This window comes from Monodon monoceros, unplaced genomic scaffold (assembly GCF_005190385.1).
Source record: "Monodon monoceros isolate NGI ecotype Baffin Bay Population unplaced genomic scaffold, NGI_Narwhal_1 Super_Scaffold_5, whole genome shotgun sequence".
NCBI classification, from domain to species: domain Eukaryota; kingdom Metazoa; phylum Chordata; class Mammalia; order Artiodactyla; family Monodontidae; genus Monodon; species Monodon monoceros.
The window spans coordinates 9,934,003-9,961,750 of NW_021703782.1; the positions used below are offsets into that span (position 1 = coordinate 9,934,003).

The window sequence follows — 27,748 nt, forward strand, 5'->3', positions numbered from 1 at the left end:
AAAATGTTGGAAACAATGGAAGTGTCTGCTAATAGGGGACCGGTTGCAACCATCTCCACAATATATCATCAGTGAAAAAAGCAAAAGTGCAGAGTTGTCCTACCATTTTGGAAAGAAAAAAAAAAGAGTATATCCATATCTGTTAATATTCTGGAATGACACACAAGAAGCTGGTAACAATGGTTACATCCAGGGAGGGAAATGAGTGGCTAGATGATAGGGATGAGAGAGACTTCTTTTTACCGTGTGCCCCTTGGTATCTTTGAATTTAGCATTAATGTACACATATTACTTATTCCAAAAATGAAACAATTTTTTTAACGTCTTTATTGGGGTATAATTGCTTTACAATGGTGTGTTAGTTTCTGCTTTATAACAAAGTGAATCGGTTATACATATACATATATTCCCATATCTCTTCCCTCTTGCGTCTCCCTCCCTCCCACCCTCCCTATCCCACCCCTCCAGGTGGTCACAAAGCATAGCGGGGGCTTCTCTGGTGGCGCAGTGGTTGAGAGTCCGCCTGCCCATGCAGGGGACACGAGTTCGTGCCCCGGTCCGGGAAGATCCCGCATGCCGCGGAGCGACTGGGCCCGTGAGCCATGGCCGCTGAGCCTGCGCGTACGGAGACTGTGCTCTGCAACGGGAGAGGCCACAACAGTGAGAGGCCCGTGTATCGCAAAAAAAAAAAAAAAAAAGCATAGCGGGACTTCCCTGGTGGTGCAGTGGTTAAGACTCCGTGCTCCCAATGCAGGGGGCCCAGGTTTGATCCCGGTCAGGCAACTAACTAGATCACACATGCATGCCACAACTAAGGAGCCCACCTGCCGCAACTAAGACCCGGCACAACCAAATAAGAAAATAAATAAATAAATATTTAAAAAGAAAAAAAAAGCATAGCATTAAAAAAAAACATTTATTTATTTATTTACTTATTTATTTTTGGCTGTGTTGGGTCTTCGTTTCTGTGCCCGGGCTTTCTCTAGTTGCAGTGAGCGGGTGCTACTCTTCGTTGCGGTGCATGGGCTTCTCATTGCAGTGGCTTCTCTTTGTTGCAGAGCACTGGCTCTAGGCATGTGGACTTCAGTAGTTGTGGCTCGCAGGCTCTAGAGCGCAGGCTCAGTAGTTGTGGCACACAGGCTTTGTTGCTCCGCAGCATGTGGGATCTTCCCGGACCAGGGCTTGAACCCGTGTCCCTTGCATTAGCAGGCAGATTCTTAACAACTGCGCCACCAGGGAAGTCCGCAACATAGCATTTTAAATGCCCAATAATAAGAGAGTATCATACAGTCATATGATGAATTACTATGCAGCTATTAGAAAACATGTTTTGGAAGAACAGAGATGCTTATTATGTGTAAAATGAAGAAAGCATGATTTTAAATTGTATACAGAGTTTCCCAGTTTTGTTTTGTATGTGCCTAGGAAACAGATGGCAAGGAAAAGAACTCTACCAAGTTGTTAATAATGGTCATCTCTGATCGATGGGGTTATGGGTATTGTTTTTCTTCAAGCTTCTCAGAATTTTCCAAGTGTTTCACAATGAGAATGTTATCATTCCAGGGAGATGTTATTTTAAATTAACTAATCCTCTCATCTATGTGCACCATATGTCAGTCTTGCAAGATTTCAGCATCGTATTTTATTCCCAGAATTGACTGTGAAGCAGTTGTTCTTCCGCTAGATTTAAAGTAAACAGTAAAGTCATTGCACCAAAATGAGCTATGAGCTGTTTAAAAATATGGTGGGGGATGCTTTATAGTTTTTTGTTTTGTTTTGTTAACTTTGTTTTTTTTTTTTGGCTGCATTGGGTCTTCATTGCTGCGCGCGGGCTTTCTCTAGTTGCAGTGAGCGGGGTCTACTCTTCATTGCTGTGCGCGGGCTTCCCATTGCGGTGGCTTCTCTTGTTGCAGAGCACAGGCTCTAGGCGCGCAGACTTCAGTAGTTGTGGCACGTGGGCTCAGTAGTTGTGGCGCACGGGCTTCGTTGCTCCTGGCATGTGGGATCTTCCCGGACCAGGGATCAAACCTGTGTCCCCTGCATTGGCAGGCGGATTCTTAACCACTGTGCCACGAGGGAAGTCCCTGTCTTATAGTTTTGAAAGTTCTTACCTACCCTTCTCCTCATTCCTGTTTAGTTTAAAAAACAAAAAACAACGAAAAGAATACTTTATTTACCCCGGTGGGGGGACCCCCAACTTAAATACCCAGGTCTAAACCTGATCTAAGGTTCCTCTTTTCAGAGGAAAAGAGTGAGAATTGAGCAACTTTTCTCCCCATCCCCTCCTTCCCAAACCTCACCTCTCGATTGAATTGAGTTAACTAACCATACGGAGATTAAGGTCTGTGTAGTTTCATGTCTGGTTGAACAAAGTAGATGTGATTTCTGTTTCTGCCCGCAGGGCTCTATCAGATCCTCTAAGCTTTTTCCTCCTTCCAGCTCCTGAACCTGTCATTACTTCTAATTGTGCCCTCTCCGGCATGCCTCTCTCCTGCACGTCTCATCTTCAGCGCGTAAAACAATCCTAGACATGATAGGACGGAAGGAGGGAGGAAGAGAGGGATAGATAAATGGATGGATGGGTAGCAAGTTCCATTATAGAGTGTTCTGCTTATTTGGGGGGCACTCAAACATTATTCTTTATTTAGTTAATCTTGAAAAATAGGCCAGTTTTCCAAGGATGAAATTTGAGTTTGAAGGTTAGCTGTCATCTTTGCAACTCTTGATAAGAGACATAGAATGCCTAGTCTCAACTTTATATATGGACTCGACTCTAGTTTCTAACAAGACTTACTCAAAACCTGGAGTAAATTATTATAAGTACTACTACACATATTAGGGTCACCTCCACTATTTGCTGGATGTGTAGGATTGACACTAAAGCTATGGAAATGGAATGTATAGAACAAATACTTAATGCTCTATTGAAACTTAAAGGCTATTTAGGACACTCCAATATAGTATTAGCAATGGTGTTCCCTTCATAAAATTTATATTTAGTTAAATCATAAGAATGGAGGGAAAAAAGGAAGCATATCATGAAAAGAATAAGCAATGTGCCAACCGGAGTTTCTGTAACTTTCATATAACTTTCATATGGAGACCTTCAGGAACCTTTAGGAAGTTCCAAAGTCTATCTGAGCCTCAGTTTCCTCATTTGCATTATGAGAATAATAATTATACTTCCCTCCTTAGGTTGCTATGAGAATGGTTAATAGGTGCTCAATAAACATTAGTTGACTCTGATTCTAAGTCTGAATTAACATTAAAAAAATCCTTCTGCCTGGCTAGGCAGCACTTCAGGCAGTAGGTAACTAAGCTGTGATTTGGTGGAAAGGGACAGCTCAAAACCTAGAGAAAGTGAGCATGTAAACTGAATAGTTTTTGTTTTTTTTAAATTTTTGTTGTTTTTCCAGGTGAGCTGGCATTGGAAGAACTTAACGGAACTGGATCAGCTCTGGATGCTCAAATGTTTACGGTTTAACTGGTACATCAATTTCTCTCCAACTCCCTTTGAGCAGGGTATATGGAAGAAACACTATATTCAAATGGTGAAAGAACTCCATGTTACCAAGCCCAAGGTAAATTTGGGGAAAGAAGCAACAAAATTACAAACATCCACTATGTAGGAATTCTAGAACTAAGACTAAATGATCAATCTTGAAGTTGGGGAAGGCAGTTGACTCAAAGGAAATATACTATTGATGTGACTTTAAAATTCTCCTTTTCTGAGAACTTGATGGCGCTTTTCAAGGTATCCATGTGAGTTGAGAACTGTCACCTGACACTGCCAAACCACAGTTCCACCCAGGTTAGGACTGGGAGCTCCTCACTCTTCAGATTCCTGGATTTCTGTGTCTCTGGCGCCTATACCACAGAGTTCTGACACTGGTATTCTGGGGGAGTGTGCTGTCCTTATTACCTATGGGTCATCACACTTTACGTAACTGATTCAAATTGTCTATGATTCTACCAGACGAGCTGAAGTTAATTTTTGTATCATTTATAAAGAAGAGTTTTGCAATAAATTAGTAATTAGGGAAGGGCATATGGGCATGTTAAAGTTCTTTTTACCCTAGAAACTAGCAATGTAAAGCATGTACATATAATCATAAAAAGTAAATAATCTGAGCATAATATTTTCTAGTGGTTTTGCATGCTTTATAACCAATGTTTATGTTCATTCTTGTAGTCACAGTTAATTAGGTAACTTATGGGAAATTTTTATGAGCTTTTTCTTTATGGCATGATCTAATATATACTTACGGAGTTATGCATTGTTTTGTACAGTACATGAGTTCCTGAAAAATTATGTGTAAATTAAAATTTTTTAATCATTTTTTAAACCACAGGGGTTTTCTGTAAAAAAGCTGCAGTGAATCCTTTTCAAATTGAAGAATCCATTTGAAATATGAAGAGTCAGCTCCTGAGCTGACTGTTTAGCGTGCTCACTTAGGTTTCGTTCTATTGTTTGCTCGAAGAAGAATCCATCTACATTTAGTAGAGTAATAAACTATGCATAATTAATATTGTTATAATTGCAATGATAAAACTAGTCTTTCTGAGTTCAATAATTGGTGTTCTCCATGAGGATTTCTTTAAAAAAGAAATTTTTTTTGTTTGTTTTTTTTTGCGGTACGCGGGCCTCTCACTGTTGTGGCCTCTCCCGTTGCGGAGCACAGGCTCCGGCCGCGCAGGCCCAGCGGCCATGGCCCACGGGCCCAGCCGCTCTGCGGCATGCGGGATCCTCCCGGACCGGGGCATGAACCCGCGTCCCCTGCATCAGCAGGCGGACTCCCAACCACTGTGCCACCAGGGAAGCCAAAAAAAGAAATTTTTAAACTGAACTGGTAGACAAGTTATTTTAAAAATTACAATAGCTATGACTTTTTTTTATCAAAACACTTTTCTTTCTTTTTTTTAAAAAAAATTTTATTTATTTTTAATTTTGCCTGCGTTGTGTCTTCGTTGCTACACGGAGGCTTTCTCTAGTTGCTGCAAGCGGGGGCTACTCTTCGTTGCCGTGCATGAACTTCTCATTGCGGTGGCTTCTCGTTGTGGAGCACGGGTTCTAGGCATGCAGGCTCAGTAGTTGTGGCACACAGACTTAGTTGCTCTGCGGCATGTGGGATCTTCCCAGACCAGGGCTCAAACCCATGTCCCCTGCATTGGCAGGCGGATTCTTAACCATTGCGCCACCAGGGAAGTCCCCATGAGGCTCTTCTTGACTCTCATTCTCAGTTGTAGGCAGGAAATGGCATTCAATGGCTGAAGCATGGGCTGGTCTGAGGCAGAGGAGAGAAAAGTGATTAACCAACTTGTAGAATGAAAAAAGGTTTTGAGTATTATATATAACACTGACTTTAATGCTTCGTCTTCAGCAATAACTCTTTCTCCACAAAATATTTATGCATAACTATATTTTAAAATAATGAATAGTTCTGATGCAAGAAAATTGCCACATCTTTGCTTAGTATTAAATTTCTGTAGGTAGTACTTTTTAATATACCAATTTTAATACCAATTCTACATAAACTCTTTCAGAAAATAGAGGAAGAGGGAACACTGCCCAACTCATAACCTTTATATCAAAACTAGATAAAGACTTTAAAAGAAAACAAAACAAAACCACAGACCGATACCCCTCATGAACACAGACATAAAAATCCTTTAAAAATATTGGCAAATTAAATCCAGTAATATATAAAAAAAGAATAATAAATGATGACCAAGTGGGATGTATCCAAGGAGAATAAAGTTGGCATAATATTCAAAAATCAATCCATGTAATTCACATAATAAAAGAGAAAAGATGTATGGTCATTTCAATATATGCAAACAAAAGCATTCAAAATTTTTTCAACATTCACGATTTTAAAAATTCTCAAAAAGACTTTGGGTAAAGGGAATAAGATTTTTGTTTACTTAATAGAGAAGTCATCAGTTTTTCTTTATTACCTATTCTGTTAATGGGTCAAATATTGTGTACTTTTCAGAATTAATGACGCTTATTTATATATAGTTAGTAGCATACACGCCTAAATTTTCTTCCCTGAAATTGCTTTTTATTATTATGTATTATTTATTCCCAATGGTGTTAAACAAGACCTCTTCCAGCAAAAACAGACAGATTTCATTCAATATGAACTCAGAGAAATGAAATGAACGTCCATTTTATTTACTTTTTTTTATTTCATTTTTTTGTCTGCGCTGTGTGGCTTGGGATTTTAGTTGCCTGACCAGGAATCGAACCCGAGCCCTAGGCAGTGAAAGCACAGAGTCCTAACCACTGGACCACCAGGGAATTCCCTGAATGTCCATTTAAAATGAGATCTGCACAAAATATTGAATACTAAACCAGTAATGAGCCATCAGTTATATAAATATAAAATGTCTTCTTACTCTATTAATTGCAATCACTCACTAAATGAGTAAATATTTATTAAATACTGTTATGTGCTAGGTGCTAAGAGTACAATGGTCTTAACCCCGCTTTCTGGAAGCCTAGTCTAGTGACCCAGGACACAAACAAGCAAATAATTACAACATTGAATACTAAGTGCTATCTGGTAGTAGAAATATATACAAAGAACAGTTGAAACAAGGATAAGAAATTAACTGACTCTGCTTGGAGGGACTGGGGAATTTTTAAATTTTCACAAACAAGTCAAGCAAACCAATTTACTGAGCAAAGCTTCCCTAATCTCTTGAAGAACAAAAATTAAACCTTTAATGGCTTCTCAGCATACCACTACCACTTCCCTTAGGCTACAACCACATAAAAACCTTATGAATTTTATACACCAAAAATAGATTTTCATTTTGGGCAATTAAAGCAGAAGTATTCAGGGCTTCCCTGGTGGCGCAGTGGTTGAGAGTCCACCTGCCGATGCAGGGGACGCAGGTTTGTGCCCCGGTCCGGGAAGATCCCACATTGCCACGGAGCGACAGGAGAGGCCACAACAGTGAGGGCCCGTGTACCACAAAAAAAAAAAAAAAAAAAGAAGTATTCTTTGCAAATGGCTGAAGTTTTGATAACTGATAAAATCTATGAAGTCTACCCCTACATAATCGAAATTGTCTCTGTTTTAGGTATACTTAGGGCTGGGGTACTTTTTTTAGAATGTGTATATTTTTATGAATAAATTAACTGCAGTTGTGGAAAACTGTACAATGATATTGTAGGAGAGGGGACAGTTCAGGATAGAGAGGTTCAGTGTGTGGATTTGAAGCAGGATAGTCCTGGATTCAAATTCTGACCCTGGGTCAATACTTATGTAGTAGTAGTGAGCAAATTAATTAGTTTATCCTATTTCAGTTTCCTCTTCTGTAAAATGGGAGTCGTTACAATTACCTTTTAGAGTTATTGTGAAGGTTAAATAAAGTAACGCATGAACACTTCTGAGACAGTGCCTGGCACATAGCAAGTAGTCCTGGGTTGGTGGCTGCTATAATCGTCGTCACCGTTATCATTGCCATCACGGTGATGATGATGTTCTTTGTTTTACTTCTGTTATTATTATAGTATTTGGGGAACAGAAATAATTAATTTTCTTCTTCTAGACACCTCCAAAAGATGGGTTTGTGATCGCTGATGTTCAACCAGTTACAAGCAGTTCTCCAGAGGAAAAGCCATCCCCTTCATCAGCTTTCCGGTCCTCTTCCTCTTTGAGAAAGAAGAACCACCCAGGGGAGAAAGAACTCCCACCCTGGCGATCCTCTGACAAACATCCAACTGATATCATTCGCTTCAATTACCTGGACAACTGTGACCCCATTGAGCAAAGCTGGCAAGGGTGAGAGTCATGCCCTTCTCCACTTCTTTTGCTTTTAGAAACAATCTACTGGCACTTCAGTCTATGAAAAGATGAAAACAGAACTTACTGTGAAATACAAATGCTTTTCACTACGTAGAAGCAAAAAGTAATTGAAAAGTAAATGAACCATTATTGGTAAATTTGTCCGGTTCTTTAGGATTTGTTTGCATTTTGTAGCTGTAATGCTTTCCTTACAGCTTCTTTTAATATTTTAATACCTCAAATTCCAATCCAGTACCATAAGGTTCATTCTAGTCTTTTCCTTTTCCTTTTCCACAGTTGTATCTCCCTTCTGTGACAGAGGAAGGGATATACAAATATGTAATCTCCATATACATATCTCCATATATATACATATATAATTTTGATTATATATTATATGTACATATATAATTTTATATAAAATGTATTATATATAGTACATACACAGAGTATATATTTACTTAACAAATTCTGAAAGTAATTTCAGAATTGCTAACTCATATCATTATCGAAACAAATCTACTAACTAGAATTCAATATTTGTTTCTGGTTCTTTTGCCTTTAGCCTGGGTATATACTCATACTACTGTGTTCAAAAGTCATGTGGGTTCTTTTCTTTAAATATCCCTTTCCCCATGTGAGTATGTTACGTGATTCTAGAGTTAAAACTATGTAAAACTATACAAAAAGCGTACAGAAGGTGGACTCAGAGAATCACCCCCTCCATCTCCTCCACTCTACCTCACACTCATCTTTTCCACTCCATTCCCACTTACCAATCTCATGCGTTTCTGGTTTATCCTCCCAGTGTTGCTTTTTGCACAACGTTGCAAACTATGCCATTTTTCAACTCTCTGATCGGCAAAAACTTTAAAGTTTGACAATATATTCTGTTGGTGAGGCTGTGGGCCAGCAGGCACCCTCATACACTGTTGGTGGGAATATACATCGGCGCAAACCTTGTGGAGAAAAATTGTACAGCATCCAGCAAAAAATATCTGTATTTATTTTGACCCAGCAATCCCACTTCTAGGAATCAACCTTGAAAATACCAAAAGTACATCAGCACAAGGATAGTTATTGCAGTATTGTTTATGACTTTGAAATATTGGAAATAACTTAAGTGCCCATATATAGGAGAGTGTTTGTTGAATAAACTATGTATGGTCCATTCACACAATGGAGTATTAGGCAACTGTAAAAATGAATGAGGAAGATCTCTATGAACGGGTAAGGAGTGATTTCCAGGGTACATAGTTAAGTGAGAAAAGCAAATTGCAAAAGAGTGTCTCTAGTATCCTACCCATAATGTAGAAAGAAAAGAGAGTAAGAAAATATACATCTGTATGTACATATGTATCTGTTCATTTGTTAACACACACACACATGCACGCACACAGGATAAACAAGAAATTAAGGAAACAAAAGTTAAAAATGTTTTAATACATTTTTCATAGTTTTAGGTTCTATTTCAACAGATTAACATCAAGGCAGCATAAGATAGTGACAATATACAGGCTCAGGGGCCATACTGCATGGGTTCAAATCCAGACTCCCACACTTCTAGCTGTGTGACCCTGGGGAGTCCCTTAACCTCTCTGTGCCTGTTTCCGCCTCTGTAAAATGGCAATAGTAGTAATACCCAAGTCACAGGATCACTGTGAGGATTAATATATGTAGCATGCTTATAATAGTGCCTGACTCATAGTAAGTAAGCATTTTTTTTTTAGTAGGATGGCTTCTAAAAGGATATTATTTGGCTAAAAAAGGAAAGGGTAATCCTAGAAGGCTTGATGACTTAGGGACATTCAAATTACATTGGGATCCTTTGGAGGTGAGATGAGAGTGGTATCCCTAATTAAGCAAGAATTGAGCTCTTTGAGAGCACAGACTATGCCTTACTCATCTTTGTTACCACTGACTATCATTGCAATACTCATTAAATGGTGGATTTCAAAGGAAGTGTAGCCTTTTGATTCATGAAATTCACATTCATCTAGTTGTATCAGAAAAAGTCTAAATAGTTTGCTGATAATTTAGAAAGTTCGAGGGGGATGGCGGGGAGACAAGGTATAAAACAGAGTTTGAAAGAAATACTACTGTTTACATTTAAATGGGTGGAGGAGAAAGATACATATATACACATTCATATTTTTATATACATACAATATCTCTGGAATAAACACAAGAAACTGATACTACCATTTGCCTTCAAGGAGAACAGTAAGTTGGAGACAAGGATGGATAGGAAAGTTTCACTGTATATCCTTTTGAACTCTTGAATTTGGAACCACTGTGAATGTATTAACTGTGTATTGGTCGGTGTATCCCTGAGGATAGTGTCTAAGTTTGTATGTGGCCCTTAGTCTGGACTAGGTTGGTAAATTAGAGAGAGGCAAATTTAGTTACCTAGGCATGTGAATGGTACATTAACCTGAGAAAAACCAATAGTCTCCTGAGTTTTCTGTGAGACTCAAATACTATTTGTGAAAGGCAATAATTACATTAAATGTACTTAACACTCCAATTAAAAGGCAGAGATTATCAGAATGGGTAAAAAAGGCAAGAACCAACTATATGCTTTTTTACAAGAGCTACACCTTAAATACTAAGGCACAGTTAGGCTTAAAAATAAAGTGGTAGAAAAAGATGTACCATACAAAGAGGAAGCATAAGAAGGCTAGAATGACCGTTAATATCAGTTAAAATAGACATAAAGACAGAGTATTCCCAAACAAAAAGAGGGACATTTCATAATGATACAGGGATCTATAAACTAAACAGACAGACATAACTGTTGCAATGCATATGTACGTAATTACAAAGCCTAAAAGTACAGAAAGCAAAATCTGAAAGATTTTAAAAGATAAACATACAATTCCACAAACATTTTTTTTCAAGTGCATGTGCTACATTCACCAAAATAGACCAGGTGCTTGAACTCTTCCAAGAGTCAGTGCCATAGGGGGAAAAAAGAGGCGGGGGAAAATGTTCTAGACATAAGAGACTTAACAAACCAATGCAGTTGGAATCTAGGCGGGATCTGGTTCAAAAAAGAAAGACTATAATGGGCATTCGGGATAATTGCAGAAAGTTAATATGGACCATATATTAAAATGACATTAAAGAATTACTGCTCATTTTCTAAGGTATGATGGCACTAGTGTGGTTAGGTAGGCAAATGTCTTTACCTTAGGAGATGAGTGAAGTATTTGGGGATGAAGTGTCTGCAATTTACATTTTTATGGCCCAGGGGAGGGGAAAATATATATACACATACACAGAGATGAAGCAAAAATAGCAAAATGTTATCAGTTGTTGAATCTAGTTGGAGAGTATATGGGTAATCACTTTACTGTTCTTTCAACTATTCTGTATGTTTGAAATTTCTTAATTAAAAGCTGGTGGAGGGCTTCCCTGGTGGCGCAGTGGTTGAGAGTCCGCCTGCCGATGCAGGGGACACGGGTTCGTGCCCCGGTCCGTGATGATCCCACATGCCATGGAGCGGCTGGACCCGTGAGCCATGGCCGCTGAGCCTGCGCGTCCGGAGCCTGTGCTCCGCAACGGGAGAAGCCACAACAGTGAGAGGCCCGCGTACGGGAAAAAAAAAAAAAAAAAAAAGCTGGTGGAAATTTTTGAAAATTAAGTATCAGGAAATATTTGGGCAAAGCTGGTCTTGTTTTGTTTTGTTTTGTTTTTTGGCCACGCAGCTTGAGGGCTCTTAGTTCTCCGACCAGGGATTGAACCCGGGCCCCCTGCAATGGAGGTATGGAGTCTTAACCACTGGACTGCCAGGGAAGTCCCAATAAAACTTTTTATAATGAAACTGCAAATATATGCAAACGTAAAGAGAATAGAACCTCTTATAACCACCATCCAGCATTAACAGTTTTCAACACATGACCTGTCTGGTTTCATTCATTCCTCACCCACTCTGCTGTTCCCCCTGGTTACTTTGGAGACAAATCCAAATGTCATATTATTTCATTCATACATATTTCAAGGCCTCTCCTTAAAAGATAGACTCTGTCTAAAAATCATAAGATGATACCATATCACTTCTAAGTCAATGAATGATGCCTTAATATAATCAATCAAGAATCAAGTCGGTTTTCAGGTTTCCTTGAATGTCTCATAAGGGTTTGATATTTTTAAACAGTTGATTTGTTTAATCAGGTCCCAAATAAGGTCTACATATTACATTTGGTCCATGTGTCACTTAAGTTTTTTGGGTTTTTTTGATCCATAGGTTTCTTCTCTGCCCTACTTTTTTTCCCCTTGCAATTTGTTTGTTATAGAAATCAGGTCATTTATCCTACAGACCTTCTCATCTTCTGGTTTTTGGGGACTGTACTCCCAGCATGTTCCTCTGTCTCCTGTACAAGTACCAGTCTTCAGATCTGGAGGCCTGAGTATATAATGCTCAGGTACTTCCATCATGAGGCACAAGGTTTCTGTTTGTCTCTCTTTTTGTGATGTTAGTGGCCATTGATGATCATTGCCTTGGTCCATTATTTTAGGCAAACTTTTTCCGGGAAGGGCTGAACAGCAAATACATTAGGCTTTGCAGGGCATATCTCTGTCATAACTGCTCAACTCCAACACTGCAGCCTGAAAATCGCCATTGACCATATGAAAGAAGTAAGCATGACTGTGTTTCAGTAAAACTTTATTTACAGAAACAAGCATGAGTCTGCATTGGCCTCTGGGCTGTAGTTTGTGGATCCCTACTTTGTCCTATTACATACAATAGTTTTAGAAAACAAATATTAGTATTAATACAAACAACAGGATTACTGAAAACAGTTTAAAATTTCTTTGCCTGTGTTTTTGTCCTTAGGATATATTCTACTAAGACTATTCAGACAAATTACTATGTTAAAGTCCCACGAAGTAATTCCTTTATGTGGGGTAATGCCACCAACTGGAGAGATAAGATCATTTGTTTCATTTTGTTTTTAGATTTTTGGGAATTTCCTTCCTTCATTTTATTTTATAATTTTGATATGGTTCCAGAGTCAGATACACAAAACAAAGTGTATTTGGAGAAGTCTAGCTTCTGTTCCGACCCCTCCATACTGTTCCCTGTTCCTGACTGGACCACAAAGGAATCCTGCTGATAGGTAACTAGTTTTCAAAATGTCGTGGTGCAGTCCTTCCATTAAAAAATATATAAACAAATACACACACACACGCACACACACACACACCCCTTTCTGAAAGAAATGGTGTCACACAATACATACCACTTTATCCCCCTTTCTTTTTTCATGTAACAATATATCCTGGAGATCACTCCACAGTTATATAAAGAAATATTCTGCCTTCCTTTTTACAATTCACAGTCCTCCATTGTGTGGATGTGTCAGAGTTTATTGTACCCATTCTCTATTGATAGATATTTGGCTTGTTTCCAGTTGAGTGAAGACAATCTTTTAAACCACAGGTACAACAAAATCAAATGGACAAACAGCTATGCCAACCACCAAAGCTTTAAAATGATATTTATAATTTTTCCAATGCTTTCCAATTTACAGAAGAAGGAAAAGACACGAAATGACTCCAGATTTCAACCGACAGTCACGTGATAAGAAAAATAAATCACAGGACAGATCTAAACTAGGAAAAGCACAGTCACTGGTAAGTATTTCTTACAAAAGATTCCCCAACATAATGTTAATGATAATTGCTGGATCTCTAATCCTATTCGCAAGATTGAATTTGGTGTTTTTGTTTGTTTTAATTTTTAAAAAAATTATTTATTTATTTAATTTATTTATTTGGCTGTGTCAGGTGTAGGTTGCAGCATGCAGGGTCTTTGTCGCGGCCTGCAGGATCTTTCGTTGCAGCGTGTGGGCTCAGAAGTTGCTGAGCGCAGGCTTAGTTGCCCTGGGGCATGTGGGATCTTAGCTCCCCAACCAGGGATCGAACCCGCGTCCCAGGCATTGGAAGGCGGATTCTTAACCACTGGACCACCAGGGAAGTCCCTGAATTTTTTTTTTTTAATCAGAATCATCAAGTGGTGGTTTAAATCCTAGTCTCTGACACTGACTGACTAGCTGTGTGACCTTGAAGATGCCCTTTATTTTATCTCTCTGAGCCTCTGTTTTCCCACCTGTTTAAAAAAAAAAAGAGAGAGAAAAGCTTGGATGAACTGATGTGTATGAATCTGCTTTGAAAACTGTACAGTATAAAGGGAGCATTATTATCATTGGTTCTTTCTTCTTCTGTGAGTCCTTTGGGGTGGGGGGAGGAGAGCCTATAGAAATTTCTCTATAGAAATTACTTATCTGTACAGTGAAGGTTCCACTAATCTAAGAAAAAGGCATGATTTTCATAGCTTTCCTGCCACCAGTGGAACATGATTATAAAAGTGCATTTCAAATAACTTCAGAAAAAATGAATTAAGAATTTTCTTTTCTTTCCCTAATTAAAAAATAGCTAATTGACTACCTAATAAAAGTCAGTGATTATGACTAGGGAGCATTATTATTTCATAGCAGACTTTCCCACATTGTGGTTCTGTACCCCCAATAGATCCCTTTCAGCACGTATGAGAATCTTTGGAGCAAAGTTGAAGGGAATAAGGGTGGAATAAACAGTTTCTATTAGTAGTAAACATTTAGAAAAAGGCTGCGGATACACACTCAAGGAAAATTAATATAAAATGGGTGTCAATTGGGAGAGGAATAAGTGTGTACTCATGAATAAATCACTTTTATAGTTCTCCTTTAAAGCTCAATTACTTTCTGTTTAAATGCATTTTCAAGTGTTATGTTCCAAAAAGAGAGATGAGCTTTTTTAGATAGGGTAGTCTGTATTCTGAGGAGCCAGTTTTGTTGGACTGGATGAGGCTTATCACAGACATATGTACAGATGCCCAAGGGAATGGGGAAGCTTAAAATAGAGCAGTAAAATTGTCAGTGAAAACCATTAATTGAGAAAAATAACTTTATGAGGCTTATCACCCAAGCCATTCAGGCATGCTTCTGCCTAGTTCCCTGGCCCCTCCTAGGCCAGAAGTAGAAGACATATCTGGGGGAGAACCGGGAATTTGAAGGAAGATAAAAGTTGGTGATGTATGCTTACAAATTATCAGCACAATCGAAGCTTTCTCTGGCTTAATAAAAACAAAACAAAAATCGAAGGCTAAACAGAAACCTTCCCTCTGGGTTTTTGATGTTTACCATCTGGCACACACTAGCAGGCCTTGCTTAAGTGAAAATAGTCATTATAAATTAACAACTTCAAAAGTTGTGCTAATTAAAGCTGAAAGGGAAGCCAGGGCAAATTAAACAGTGATGGAGAACCATTAAGCTATTAATAAGTGAAGTGTACAATTGTATCGATCTACTTGTATTGTTTCTGTAAATATGCTAATTAGAATCACTATTTCTGGGGACTTCCCTGCTGGTCCAGTAGTTAAGGCTCCGCACTTCCTCTGCAGGGGGCGCGGGTTCGATCTGTGGTTGGGGAACTAAGATCCCACATGCCTCATGGCGAGGCCAAAAAAAAAAAGAAAAAAAAGGTTAAAAAAAAAAAAAGAGAATCCCTGTTTCTGCTTAGTTCTGAGGAGCACAAGGCATAATTAAACCCTCCAAAAGTGAGCTAGGATTTTTGACTCTGTAATGGTGTCCGTGATAAGCCTGCTGTTTGGACCACAGGCTGCAGGCGGCTAAGGCCCCCTCCCCCCAGGTGCCAGTTTGCCCCACTGCCCACCACATCCCTCAGAGGAAAAGAGCAACCTCCTAGATGAGGCAAGGTGATTGTGAAAATGAAGAAGTAGTGGCAGTGGGGCCTGAGAGGAGAGGAAATGGGTATTGAGGAAATTCAATTAGGGGACATAAGAAAAGTAGGGAGTAAATAAAACTCCAACAAGTGCAGCTGTAGAGAGAGTGTGGTAGACACAGCCTGGGTGTGATTGCAGTGGAGAAAATCCCGTATTGATTAGATAGAAAATCCTTGCATCATTTAGACAGGTTTATCTAGGAAGATTCAGGAGGAACTCGAGAAACAGGTGACTAGGCAAACTTAGGGGAACACGTTATAAAGCCAGGATGAGAAGGACAGATCACCAAAGCCCAGGAAGGGCCTGAGGCCTGAACACTGGAGTATTCCTTGCCCCTCTAAGTGGCAAAGGGGTATTTGATACTTGGAGAAGTTAAAGCTTTGTGAAATGGAAGGGTTGGGGACTTCCCTGGTGGCGCAGTGGTTAAAAATCCACCTGCCAATGCAGGGGACACGGGTTCCAGCCCTGGTCCGAGAAGATCCCACATGCCGCGGAGCAACTAAGCCCTTGCCCCACAACTACTGAGCCTGCGCTCTAGAGCCCACGAGGCACAACTACTGAAGCCCGTGCGCCTAGAGCCTGTGCTCCGCAACAAGAGAAGCCCCCCACTAGCCACAACTGGAGAAAGCCCATGTGCAGCAACGAAGACCCAACACAGCCAAAAATACATAAATAAATGTTTTGGTTTTTTTTTAATGGAAGAGTTGGAAGGAAAAAAAAAAAGCACGGATGTAAAGTACAAAGAATATTCCTTAGGCCATCTCTCCAGGGCGTGGCTGTCAGGCCACTGAGACATTTTCACTTTTTGCCTGTCATTACTTAGAGCCTTCAAATGTGAGAGTTCTCCCCCATATCGGAAACCTTCTCCAGGAAACAGTTTCAAATCCACGTATATTGCTGTGAGTTGGTGATGTTTTCTATTATCATTAGGCTTGCGTTCTCAAAGCCTGCAAGGGTACCTGATTTCCCTTTTAATTCTAGCACTGCCTCATCATAGCTGCTTCATTGAACCACCTTTTAGAGTGAATCACTGATAGAAGATGGGAATAAAGCCTAGATCCGATCACTAACGCTTTGTAATTTTGAAGGTGGTTTATCAAAATTATATAAATATCAGGAAATGCCCATTACCATTAGTTATTATAACAAAATTCCATACAGAACAAAGCAATGGAAAAATATAAACACCACAGGACAGCCGGGTACCATCTTAAACTTCAGAGATTTTCCGATCTTGTGTAAAGACGTGAAAAAAATTTTTTTGTTAAATCTTAACAGCTGACCCCACGATTCCTCTTTGGGAAGGGGAAGGAGGGAGCTGTCTCCTCGGGGGAAAGCCGCTGAGGGGCTTGTAGGGAGGGATGACACCTCGAGGGCTTGGATGCTGCAGGCACCTGGGCTCCAGAGGAGGAAAGCCTGCCGAGGCTGGAGATTAGAGGAAGACCTTGTTGCTTCTGCTCCTGCAAGGGGAGTGGAGGGGGAGCAGAGAGAGGGGAGGAGAGAGATAAGACCAGGAAAGAGAAGCCAGCCTGATGGAGAGAAGCTGAGACAGGGAAGGGGAGAGGGGCCAGGTTAGTGTTGGATAGTAACCCATCCATTCCTATCAAATTTATTCCCTATTACTGGGATTTAAACCCCGCCTTCCATCTCTCTAGTAAATTCTACTCACTTTACACATGGAAGCAGGGTCTCAAAAGTCTAGAAACCGGGGACTTTCCTGGTCGTCTAGTGGTTAGGACTCCACACTTCCACTGCCAGGGGCACGGGTTCGATATCCCTGGTCGGGGAACTAGGATTCCGCATGCCGTGTGGCACGGCCATAAGAAAAGGGGGGGGGGCAGGCAAGAATGGAAACAGGGGAAGAAGTTAGGAGAGATGCTGGTAGCTCAGACCAGCATGTTAGCGGTGGTATTGGTGAGGAGTGATCATATTCTGCATTGTGGTAGATTGGATGTGGCATGTGAAGAAAAGAGGAATAAAGGATGACTTCACTTTCTAATATTAGAAAGAAAAAAAAGAAGTCTAGAAACCTAGAGAGCCCTTCAGGACAATTCACAAAAACCGAGGGGGTGAGCTTTGGTCTTCCCAGGGCCTGGAATTGGGACCCCAGGGACCCCAGCTGATATCTTGTTTCTCGTCTGTTTTTGTTTTTCTTTTTTCTACCTAGTTAAGTATAAAAACAACTACCTTTTTGTCTCACACTCAGCGGAGGTTAGAAGTCCTCACTTTCTAGGTTCTGATCTGGCCAAGAATTTCAAAAAGCTTGCTATTCACAGCATTCAGCTAAACACAAGTAACAAAATCCTCTAATTGCCGGTTTACTGTTAATTGCTTTAGATAAGACCTTATCTTTTCCTGTGCTTTGCTAGCTCCAGCCTCTGCAGTTACCTTCTTGACCTCTTTCCAGGATAACCTGATTCTTAGTGTCTTGATAGTTTTGGGGGGTTTTTTTAGGCATATTTTACAAAACATTTAATTCACCCATTTCAAGTGTGCAATTCAATAACTTTTAGTGAAATTAGCAAGTTGTGTATCCATCAACATAAATCAGTTTTAAAACATTTCATTTTAAAACCCCAATAAGATCCCTTATGCCTATTTACTCTTTTTCTTTTTAACATCTTTATTGGAGTATAATTGCTTTACATTGTTGTGTTAGTATCTGCTGTACAACAAAGTGAATCAGCTATATGTATACATATATCCCCATATCCCCTCCCTCTTGCGTCTTCGTCCCACCCTCCCTATCCCACCCCTCTAGGTGGTCACAAAGCATCGAGCTGATCTCCCTGTGCTATGCAGCTGCTTCCCACTAGCTAGCTATTTTACGTTTGGTAGTGTATATATGTGCATGCCACTCTCTCACTTTGCCACAGCTTACCCTTCCCCCTCCCTGTGTCCTCAAGTCCATTCTCTATGTCTGCATCTTTACTCCTATCCTGCCCCTAGGTTCATCAGAACCACTTTTTTTTTTTCTAGATTCCATATATATGTTTTAGCATACGGTATTTGTTTTTCTCTTTCTGACTTACTTCACTCTGTATGACAGACTCTAGGTCCATCCACCTCACTACAAATAGTTCAGTTTCATTTCTTTTTATGGCTGAGTAATATTCCATTGTATATCTGTGCCACATCTTCTTTATCCATTCATCTGTCGATGGACTCTTAGGTTGCTTCCGTGTCCTGGCTATTGTAAATAGTGCTGCAATGAACATTGTGGTATATGACACTTTTTGAATTGGTTTTCTCAGGGTATATGCCCTGTAGTGGGATTGCTGGGTCATACGATAGTTCTATTTTTAGTTTTTTAAGGGACCTCCATACTGTTCTCCATAGTGGCTGTATCAATTTACTTTCCCACCAACTGTGCAAGAGGGTTCCCTTTTCTCCACACCCTCTCCAACATTTATTGTTCGTAGATTTTTTGATGATGGTCATTCTGACCAGTGTGAGGTGATACATCATTGTAGTTTTGATTTGTATTTCTCTAATCACATAATGATTGGTGATGTTGAGCATCCTTTCATGTGTTTGTTGGCAATCTGTATATCTTCTTTGGAGAAATGTGTATTTAGGTCTTCTGCCCGTTTTTGGATTGGGTTGTTTGTTTTTTTGATATTGAACTGCATGAGCTGCTTGTATATTTTGGAAATTAATCCTTTGTCAGTTGCTTCATTTGCAAATATTTTCTCCCATTCGGAAGGTTATCTTTTTGTCTTGTTTATGGTTTCCTTTGCTGTGCAAAAGCTTTTAAGTTTCATTAGGTCCCATTTGTTTATTTTTGTTTTCATTTCCATTTCTCTGGGAGGTGGGTCAAAAAGGATCTTGCTGTGATTTATGTCATAGAGTGTTCTGCCTATGTCTTCCTCTAAGAGTTTTATAGTGTTGGCCTTACATTTAGGTCTTTAATCCATTTTGAGTTTATTTTTGTATATGGTGTTAGGGAGTGTTCTAGTTTCATTCTTTTATATGTTGCTGTCCAGTTTTCTCAGCACCACTTATTGAACAGGCTGTCTTTTCTCCACTGTATACTCTTGCCTCCTTTATCAAAGATAAGGTGACCATATGTGTGTGGGTTTATCTCTGGGCTTTCTATCCTGTTCCATTGATCTATCTTTCTGTTTTTGTGCCAGTACCATACTGTCTTGATTACTGTAGTTTTGTAGTATAGTCTGAAGTCAGGGAGCCTGATTCCTCCAGCTCAATTTTTCTTTCTCAAGATTGTTTTGGCTCTTCAGGATCTTTTGTGTTTCCATACAAATTGTGAAATTTTTCTAGTTCTGTGAAAAATGCCATTGGTCGTTTGATAGGGATTGCATTGAATCTGTCGATATCTTTGGGTAGTAGAGTCATTTTCACAATGTTGATTCTTCCATTCCAAGAACATGATATATCTCTCCATCAGTTTGTGTCGTCTTTAATTTCTTTCATCGGTGTCTTATAGTTTTCTGCATACAGGTCTTTTGTCTCCTTAGGTAGGTTTATACCTAGGTATTTTATTCTTTTTGTTGCAGTGGTAAATGGGAGTGTTTCCTTAATTTCTCTTTCAGATTTTTCATCATTAGTGTATAGGAATGCCAGAGATTTCTGTGCATTAATTTTGTATCCTGCTACTTTACCAAATTCATTGATTAGCTCTAGTAGTTTTCTGGTAGCATCTTTAGGATTCTCTATGCATAGTATCATGTCATCTGCAAACAGTGACAGCTTTACTTCTTCTTTTCCAATTTGGATTCCTTTTATTTCTTTTTCTTCTCTGATTGCTGTGGTTAAAACTTCCAAAACTATGTTGAATAAGAGTGGTGAGAGTGGGCAACCTTGTCTTGTTCCTGATCTTGGAGGAAATGGTTTCAGTTTTTCACCATTGAGAACAATGTTGGCTACTTTCCGGAGAGTTTTTATCATAATGGGTGTTGAATTTTGTGGAAAGCTTTTTCTGCATCTACTGAGATTATCATATGGTTTTCATCCTTCATTTTGTTAATATGGTGTATCACACTGATTGATTTGCATATAGTGAAGAATCCTTGCATTCCTGGGATAAACCCCACTTGATCATGCTGTATGATCCTTAATGCTTTGTTAAGCTTTCTCACTTTTTCATCCCTGTCTGGGTCAAAAGAGGAGGAAAAAGGAATATTCTCTAAAGTGATTCCTGGTTCATGTCATGGAAAGAATAATGGTTTAAGAATCAGGACACCCAGGTTTCTAGCCTCAGCTCTACTGTTAACTAGCAGTCACTCAAGCTATTTGAGTTTTCATTTCCCCATTTATAAGTTTGAATTACATCTTTAAAGTCCATTCCAGGCTAAATTCTGGATCTGTGGACCCCCATAGTTTCCTACCACATTTACTCTCTGCTCTCTCCTTATACCAAAAAAGAAGCCAGTATATTCATGAATTCTGATTGTAAACCAATAAAAACTGGTTTCTGTCTTCCATCTTCCTCTTGAACTTTAGAAAACTTAATTAATTACAACAGAAGAATTTACAAAACACAGTTTATGCAGTGGCTTCCTTGCAGGCAGTCTTTAATAGATTCCTTTCAATTTCTGATGAAACCCCCAGGTATTCGTTTTATAATGTCTGTTTGGTTTGGATGTGCAGAGGTAAAAATATCTAAAGGAGAGATTTTTATTTATTTAGTTCAGTGACATTCCTGAGAATTCCATTTGGAAGGAAGAATAAGAAAGAGTATGGGCTTTGCGGTCTGAGAGACCTGGGCTTTTTTACTTAACAGCGAAACTTTGGATAAGTTACTTAACCTCTCTGAGCCTCAGTTTCTTCATCTATAAAATGGGAATAATGATACCTCCCTTGCAGGACTGTGGCGAGGACTAAATGCCGCCAGGTATATATTAAGTACTCAATACATGTTCGTGTTCTCCCCCATTAAATACCATCTTATTTTTCACTTTGCTGAACAAGAGCACAGGCTAGGGACTGAAACAGCCTAGGTTCAATGCCTGATCTCACAGTCTTAGCAGCTTAGTGATTTGGGCCAAATTGTTAGCAATCTCAGAGGCTCTGTTTCCTCGTCTGTAGAATAGAGTTAGTAACAACAGTGCTCAGCTCAGAGTAAGCTTCAGTAACTAGCAGAAGCTGTCAGAGTCACGCCAAATCATCATGGAGGCAGCAGGGACCAGTGAGAGTGTTGATGGCGAGCAGCTGCTGAGACGCTGCTGAGCGGTCAGCCGCGTGGCCAGGAGGAGGCTCCAACCTGTGGAATCAGCTTGGTTTCTCGCTTTTACCTTTACTTTCCCCACCTTTCTTTTTTTTTTTTTTTTTTTACTTTCCCCACTTTTCTTTGTCTTCTTTCTCACAGTTTCCTCTGTGTAAAGAATAGTTGCAGCCAGAGCTATAGGAAATGTAAGCCATATATTTTCTTTTCCTGCCTGGCCTCCATAACATCTTCTGCCTGCTCATTACTCCTCATCTGTGTGGGGTTGTTTTTTTGTTTTGTGTTTTGCTTTTTTATGTAGCTGCTCTGGGTCTTAGTTGTGGCACGCAGGATTTTTAGTTACGGCATGCAGGCTCTAGTTCCCTGACCAGGGATTGAACCTGGGTCCTTTGCATTGGGAGCGCAGAGTCTTAACCACTGGACCACCCGGGAAGTCACCAGTGTTGGGTTTTTGATCCCACGCTCCCAGATGGAATAGCGTGTGTTAAACTCAGCGCTGTGAATTCTGTCTTGTGCCGCTGTGCCGCCTACTAACTACAATATGGGCTTTTGTTAATTTCTGATACCTACAAGACCAAAAGGCTTAATTGCTAAGAATCCTGGGGGCAAAATTAACTCTCAGGAAGGGCCACTGCTTAGAGTCTTTGCATTTCTCCTTTGCCTCTGAAGGAGCATAGTTTACTTGTTCTGTCTTGTAGCCTCTTGTTTGATCATGCTACCCATAATAAATTACCCTGGCATTTCCAACACGAGTGATTCTACCTGCTTCTCTTGCCCTGGGGCCAAATGGCTGCTTCTTTTTGCTGAAGAGTTAAACACAAAGTATTTGACAAAAATGAGCTTCTCTTGAGGATCTACCAGAAAAGAAGAACCGTGTTTATGAGTTATGTGATACTTTTAGTTATATACATATTAGTTATGACGGGTATTTTAATCACTGTTATTACTGGGGTTTAAAATATATACGTGTATATGTAGTATATATGTATGTGCACGTGTAAAACATTTTGTAATACGGTATTTTACCACAAACTACAGTAGAAGCCAATATTCTAAGACATGGATGTTTTGAAATATGAATTCATGATCCCTACTAACAAACAACCATTGGAATGTGTTGGAACACATTCCTACTTTATGCCACCTACTTGGGAGGCTGAATGGTGCCATCACATAATCTTGGATTTATTTATTTTATTTTTTAATTTTTTGGCCACGCCTGTGCAGCCTGTGGGATCTTATTTCCCCCACCAGGGATCGAACCCGCGCCCCCTGCAGTGGAAGCATGGAGTCTTAACCACTGGCCCACCAGGGAAGTCCCACAAAATCATGGATTTAAGTTTCAAAACCCTGGCTAGAATTTTCTGCCTAGCCTTCCTCCACAGCTGACAGTTTCACCCCAAGTTAAAGACAAACCAAGAACAAAGACAGGCCTGTGGCTTCTTTAAAGCTGTGTTGATTATTTCTCCCTCATACCTTCCTCTGTTTCTCATAGAAGCAGAGTAAGCTAGGAGGAAAAGAGAGCACCCTCTTCGTCGGTGTCACCTGGAGGGGTGATCAGACCGTCTGTTCAGCCTTCTGGGCTCGTAGGCAGACAGAGGACAGCAGGGGTCCTCTGCACAGAATCCCCAGATGGAAAAGTGCAGGAAGCAGCTCCATCCCGGGGGTGAAGCATCCACTCAGCTGAAGCCAGGATGAGCAGTCACCCCGCTTAGACTCTCCTCCTGGAAGGAAACCCTTCTGGGGAGGGGTCCTCCCCAGACATCTTCATCCCCACCAGTGGCCGTTACTTGTCACTCAGCTCCCAGCCTACGCTTAGGCAATTTACAGAGGTGAGTCGAAGCTGTGTTTATATGACTAAAATGAAAAACTCCTGATTTTATGACTTTCAAACGCAATAATCCATATTTACATACGGTATTACCACATCACCCCTGAACTGGGAGTCATCATAAAGTGTTGAGGGCAGATTTTTTTTTTAAGTCCTTATTGAATTTGTTACAATATTGCTTCTGCTTTCTGTTTTGGTTTTTTGGCCCCGAGGCATGTGGGATCTTAATTCCCCGACCAAGGATCGAACTTGCGCGCCCTGCAGTGGAAGTGCAGAGTCTTAACCACTGTACCGCCAGAGAAGTCCTTCTTTAGCTTTTTTTACCGCATCACAGGCTTGGGAAGATTAAATGAAGTAATATAATGCCCAGCAGCCAGATATTTGCAATTATTATTGTTGTTGGTGGTGGTGTTTCTAGAAGAGTGATTGGCACCCTGCAGGGCTATCATTGTTGTGATTCTATTTATCTGTTTTCCATATCCACCTACAGTACTCCTTTTTTGCCGTACGCGGGCCTCTCACTGTTATGGCCTCTCCCATTGCGGAGCACAGGCTCCGGACGTGCAGGCTCAGCGGCCATGGCTCACGGGCCCAGCCGCTCCGCGGCATGTGGGATCTTCCCGGACCGGGGCACGAACCCGTGTCCCCTGCATCGACAGGCGGACTCTCAACCACTGCGCCACCAGGGAAGCCCCACTTACAGTACTCCTTTACCTGATATATTCTCTTAAGGGATCCATGGGTTTATCGAATGGTGTTGTTTGTATCAGTGATCATTTGCAAATGTCTGCAAATAACATAAATGGAGAACAACAAAAAAAATTCAACTGGGGAGCGACAGACACAGGTGTATAGTATACACACTGGTATGCAAATTTTCCCTGTAACAGCCCTTCTTGGGCCTTAGCCTCCTGAGGAGCCCCCCTCTTTCTGGGGTCACTCAGCCTCAGTAGCCTGTTGCCTTTCTCACTCCCTTCTCTGTGCCCAATAAAATGACATCCAGCCAGAAGATAGGAATTTTCTCTCCCTGCTTCATATTTCCCCTGCAAGGTGGTTTCAGCCATTGCCCTGAAATGAAAGAGAAGGAGAAGTCGTTCATATGTGTATTCATTTATCCAACAAGTATCTTACAGCCACTGGAGGGAGCTCGAGGGATGTGTGACCCTAACAAGACCCAGTCGTGCCCTCGTGCTCTCGAGGGACTTAACAGGCTGAGGGGCAGGCTCCAGCCGCGTAGGAATGACTCCTGGGTATCTGGATTGGGCGATTGTGTAAAGGTTCATGCCATCTCCTACTGAGACTGGACATGGTTGGTATGAAGTACCTGCGGGACGACAAGTAGGCACGTTGAGAAGGGAGCTGAATGTATGAGTCAAGAGCTTGGCGGGGAGAGCAGGGCGAGAGATATAAATCCAGCAGTTGAAGATTTAGGCACTGATTGCCCAGGAAGTGGGCTAAGAAAAGAACCCCAGAGAGTTCTGATGTGTGAAGCATGTCTTTCCATGCATCTTCTCCCATGTCCTTCCATTTAAAAACGTGACAGCAACATGGAGAGAAACTATTGTGTAAATATCTCTAGAAAAAGAACAGTAAGTTCAACTGATGAAAAAAATACATTTAGGGGCTTTCCTGGTGGTGCAGTGGTTGAGAATCCGCCTGCCGATGCAGGGGACACGGGTTCGTGCCCCGGTCCGGGAAGATCCCACATGCCGCGGAGCGGCTGGGCCCATGAGCCATGGCCGCTGAGCCTGCGCGTCCGGAGCCTGTGCTCCGCAACGGGAGAGGCCACAACAGTGAGAGGCCCGCGTACCGACAAAAAAAAAAAAAAAAATATATATATATATATATATACATTTAAATTACCCGATTCTGTCTTTTTAGGAGCAGGTTGAGGAAAGGAATACTCTATGTGAAGATGCTCCGGTACTGGAATTACTGGTAGATTGCATGGCTGTCGACACCCTTAGCCCATCAGAAAACAGGTGACGGCAGACAGACCTGCATATATGTAAAAATAATTTATATCAGGGACTTCCCTGGTGGTCCAGTGGTTAAGACTCCACACTTCCACTGCAGGGGGCGCAGGTTCAATCCCTGGTCAGGGAACTAAGATCCTGCATGCTGTGTGGCACAGCCAAAAAAAAAAAAAAATTATATCAGCATCGTTTCTAAGAGCAAAAGATTGTGAACAGCTCAAATAGCTATAAATTTGGCTCATCTATAAATGGACTATAATACAACCCTTGAAAGATTGAGGAAGTTTTTTTTTTTAAGTTCCCTTATGCTTCTTTCTTTTTAAAATTTTATTTATTTATTTGGTTGCGTCGGGTCTTAGTTGTGGCAGGTGGGTTCCTTAGCTGCAGCTTGCGGGCTCCTTAGTTGCAGCACATGGGCTCCGTAGTTGTGACAGCCAGGCTCCTTAGTTGCGGCACACAGGCTCTGTAGTCGTGGCATATGAACTCTTAGCTGCGGCATGCATGTGGGATCTAGTTCCCTGACCAGGGATCGAACCCAGGCCCCCTGAGTTGGGAGAGCGAAGTCTTATCCACTGTGCCACCAGGGGAGTCCCCAAGGAAGTTCTTTAAGTACTGTTCATACATGCAGGCACACACACACACACACACACACATACGCATACTCTCATATATATAGTGAACAAAAAGTGATGGTATATTACCAATTGTATGAAAAAGGAGAGGGGGAGAATATATTTGCATTTTATGTGTATATTTGCTTGCAATGTATAAATATCTCTGGAAGGATACACAGGAAAAAAAGATCATCTTGGTTGCCCTTGAGGAAGAGAACTGGAGGACTCGGAGGTGAGTGGGGGAGATTTTTTTTTCACTGTCCCTTTTTGTATCTTTCCAATACTCAACTATGTAGAAAAGTAACCTGTTCAAAAATAAACAATTATTTTAAAAAAGAGAAAAAAGGAAAAAAAGTCAGTGGAGCTGTAGGCAAAAGCTCTTAAGGGAAGAATCCCATGTAGGATAGAAGTGTAGTAAAATATGTCTTGCCTGGTCTCCAAGTGCTCAGAAGTGAAAGTTCTTGAAACCGCTTGAAATAGGGGTTCAACTATCCTGCTAAGATAGTCCTTGTTAAGTCTCTGCACTGAAAAAATGGACTTTTCTGGGGGAAGGACCGAGACGGAATTTCACAGCAAGGCAGCAGCCAAAGATGAATAGGAAGTAAAAGGTTTGATGAGCCCCAATGTGAAGGAAAACCCTAGCCTTTCCCTCCTGTTGTACGAAAAAACCTCAGCCCCGTCTATCTCCTAAGTGCTTCTTTTACTTCTCACACAAAACACACATTTCTGGCACTTCTGGTCACCAAGTGTGTGGGCGTTTTCCCCACACCAAGCAGTTCTCTGCAACACCAGCTGGGTGGCCTGCAATTTAACTCAGCTCTGGCACCATCTACCTGGAGACGGCGTCAGAGCCCACAGGATAAGGGCTCAGTCCCACAAGACTGCTCTCCGCTCTCCTCCCCCACACTGCAGTCACCAGTGTCACCTGTGCTTCTGACCAAGCAGCTATAGATCAGAGGTTCCAACGACCCCCTCCTTGGGTTTGATTAATTCGCTAGAGCGTCTCACAGAACTCAGGGAAACACGTTTGCCAGTTTATTAAAGGATGTGATAAAGGACACAGACGTACTGCCAGATGAAGAGACACATAGGGCGAGGTCTGGGAGGGTCCCAAGCACAGGAGCCTCTGTCCCCATGAAGTTGGGGTGTGTCATCCTCCCGGTGTGGATGTGTTACCCAAAAAACTGGATTTGCCTTTTGGTGGGTGTCGAGCCAAGAAACATGGCCAAACCAAAGAATGGGAGAAGGAAGGAAAGGAATTATTATTTGCAGCAAGGAAGGAGAGGGACTTCCCCGGTGGTCCAGTGGTTAGGACTCCATGCTTTCACTGCCGAGAGCCCAGGTTCAATCCCTGGTTAAGGAATTAAGATCTCACAGCGCAGCCAAAAGAAAGGAGAACACCAGGGATCTTTCCCAAGCTGTGCCTCCCTGAATAGCAAAATTGGGGAAGTTTGAAACTAAGGATACACGCATATTCATGAAGGGTCTTAAGCAGTGGAAAATTCAGTGTAGAATTGGGGCGAAGGTTGACAGAGTGCAGGCTTCAACTGATTGA

At 41.0% G+C, this 27,748-nt stretch overlaps 1 protein-coding gene across 4 annotated transcripts in view; it reads left to right on the forward strand.

Moving 5' to 3' along the window:
- The window catches only part of FBXO16 (F-box protein 16), a 55,033-nt gene that overhangs the window by 23,751 nt on the left and 3,534 nt on the right, over positions 1 to 27,748 (forward strand). Inside the window, exons 5-9 of one of the 4 annotated variants that reach the window (XR_003790619.1) lie at positions 3,417 to 3,581; positions 7,564 to 7,796; positions 13,337 to 13,439; positions 16,412 to 16,487; positions 23,268 to 23,366. Coding sequence is in view for 3 of the 4 variants with exons in the window: in XM_029201317.1 (XP_029057150.1) it covers positions 3,417 to 3,581; positions 7,564 to 7,796; positions 13,337 to 13,439; positions 25,485 to 25,589 (606 nt within the window). In the remaining variant the exon portion in view is untranslated. Of the gene's footprint in view, positions 1 to 3,416; positions 3,582 to 7,563; positions 7,797 to 13,336; positions 13,440 to 16,411; positions 16,576 to 23,267; positions 23,367 to 25,484; positions 25,678 to 27,748 lie in introns of those variants that run through there. The other 3 variants (XM_029201317.1, XM_029201319.1, XM_029201316.1) reach the window with 3 other exon arrangements.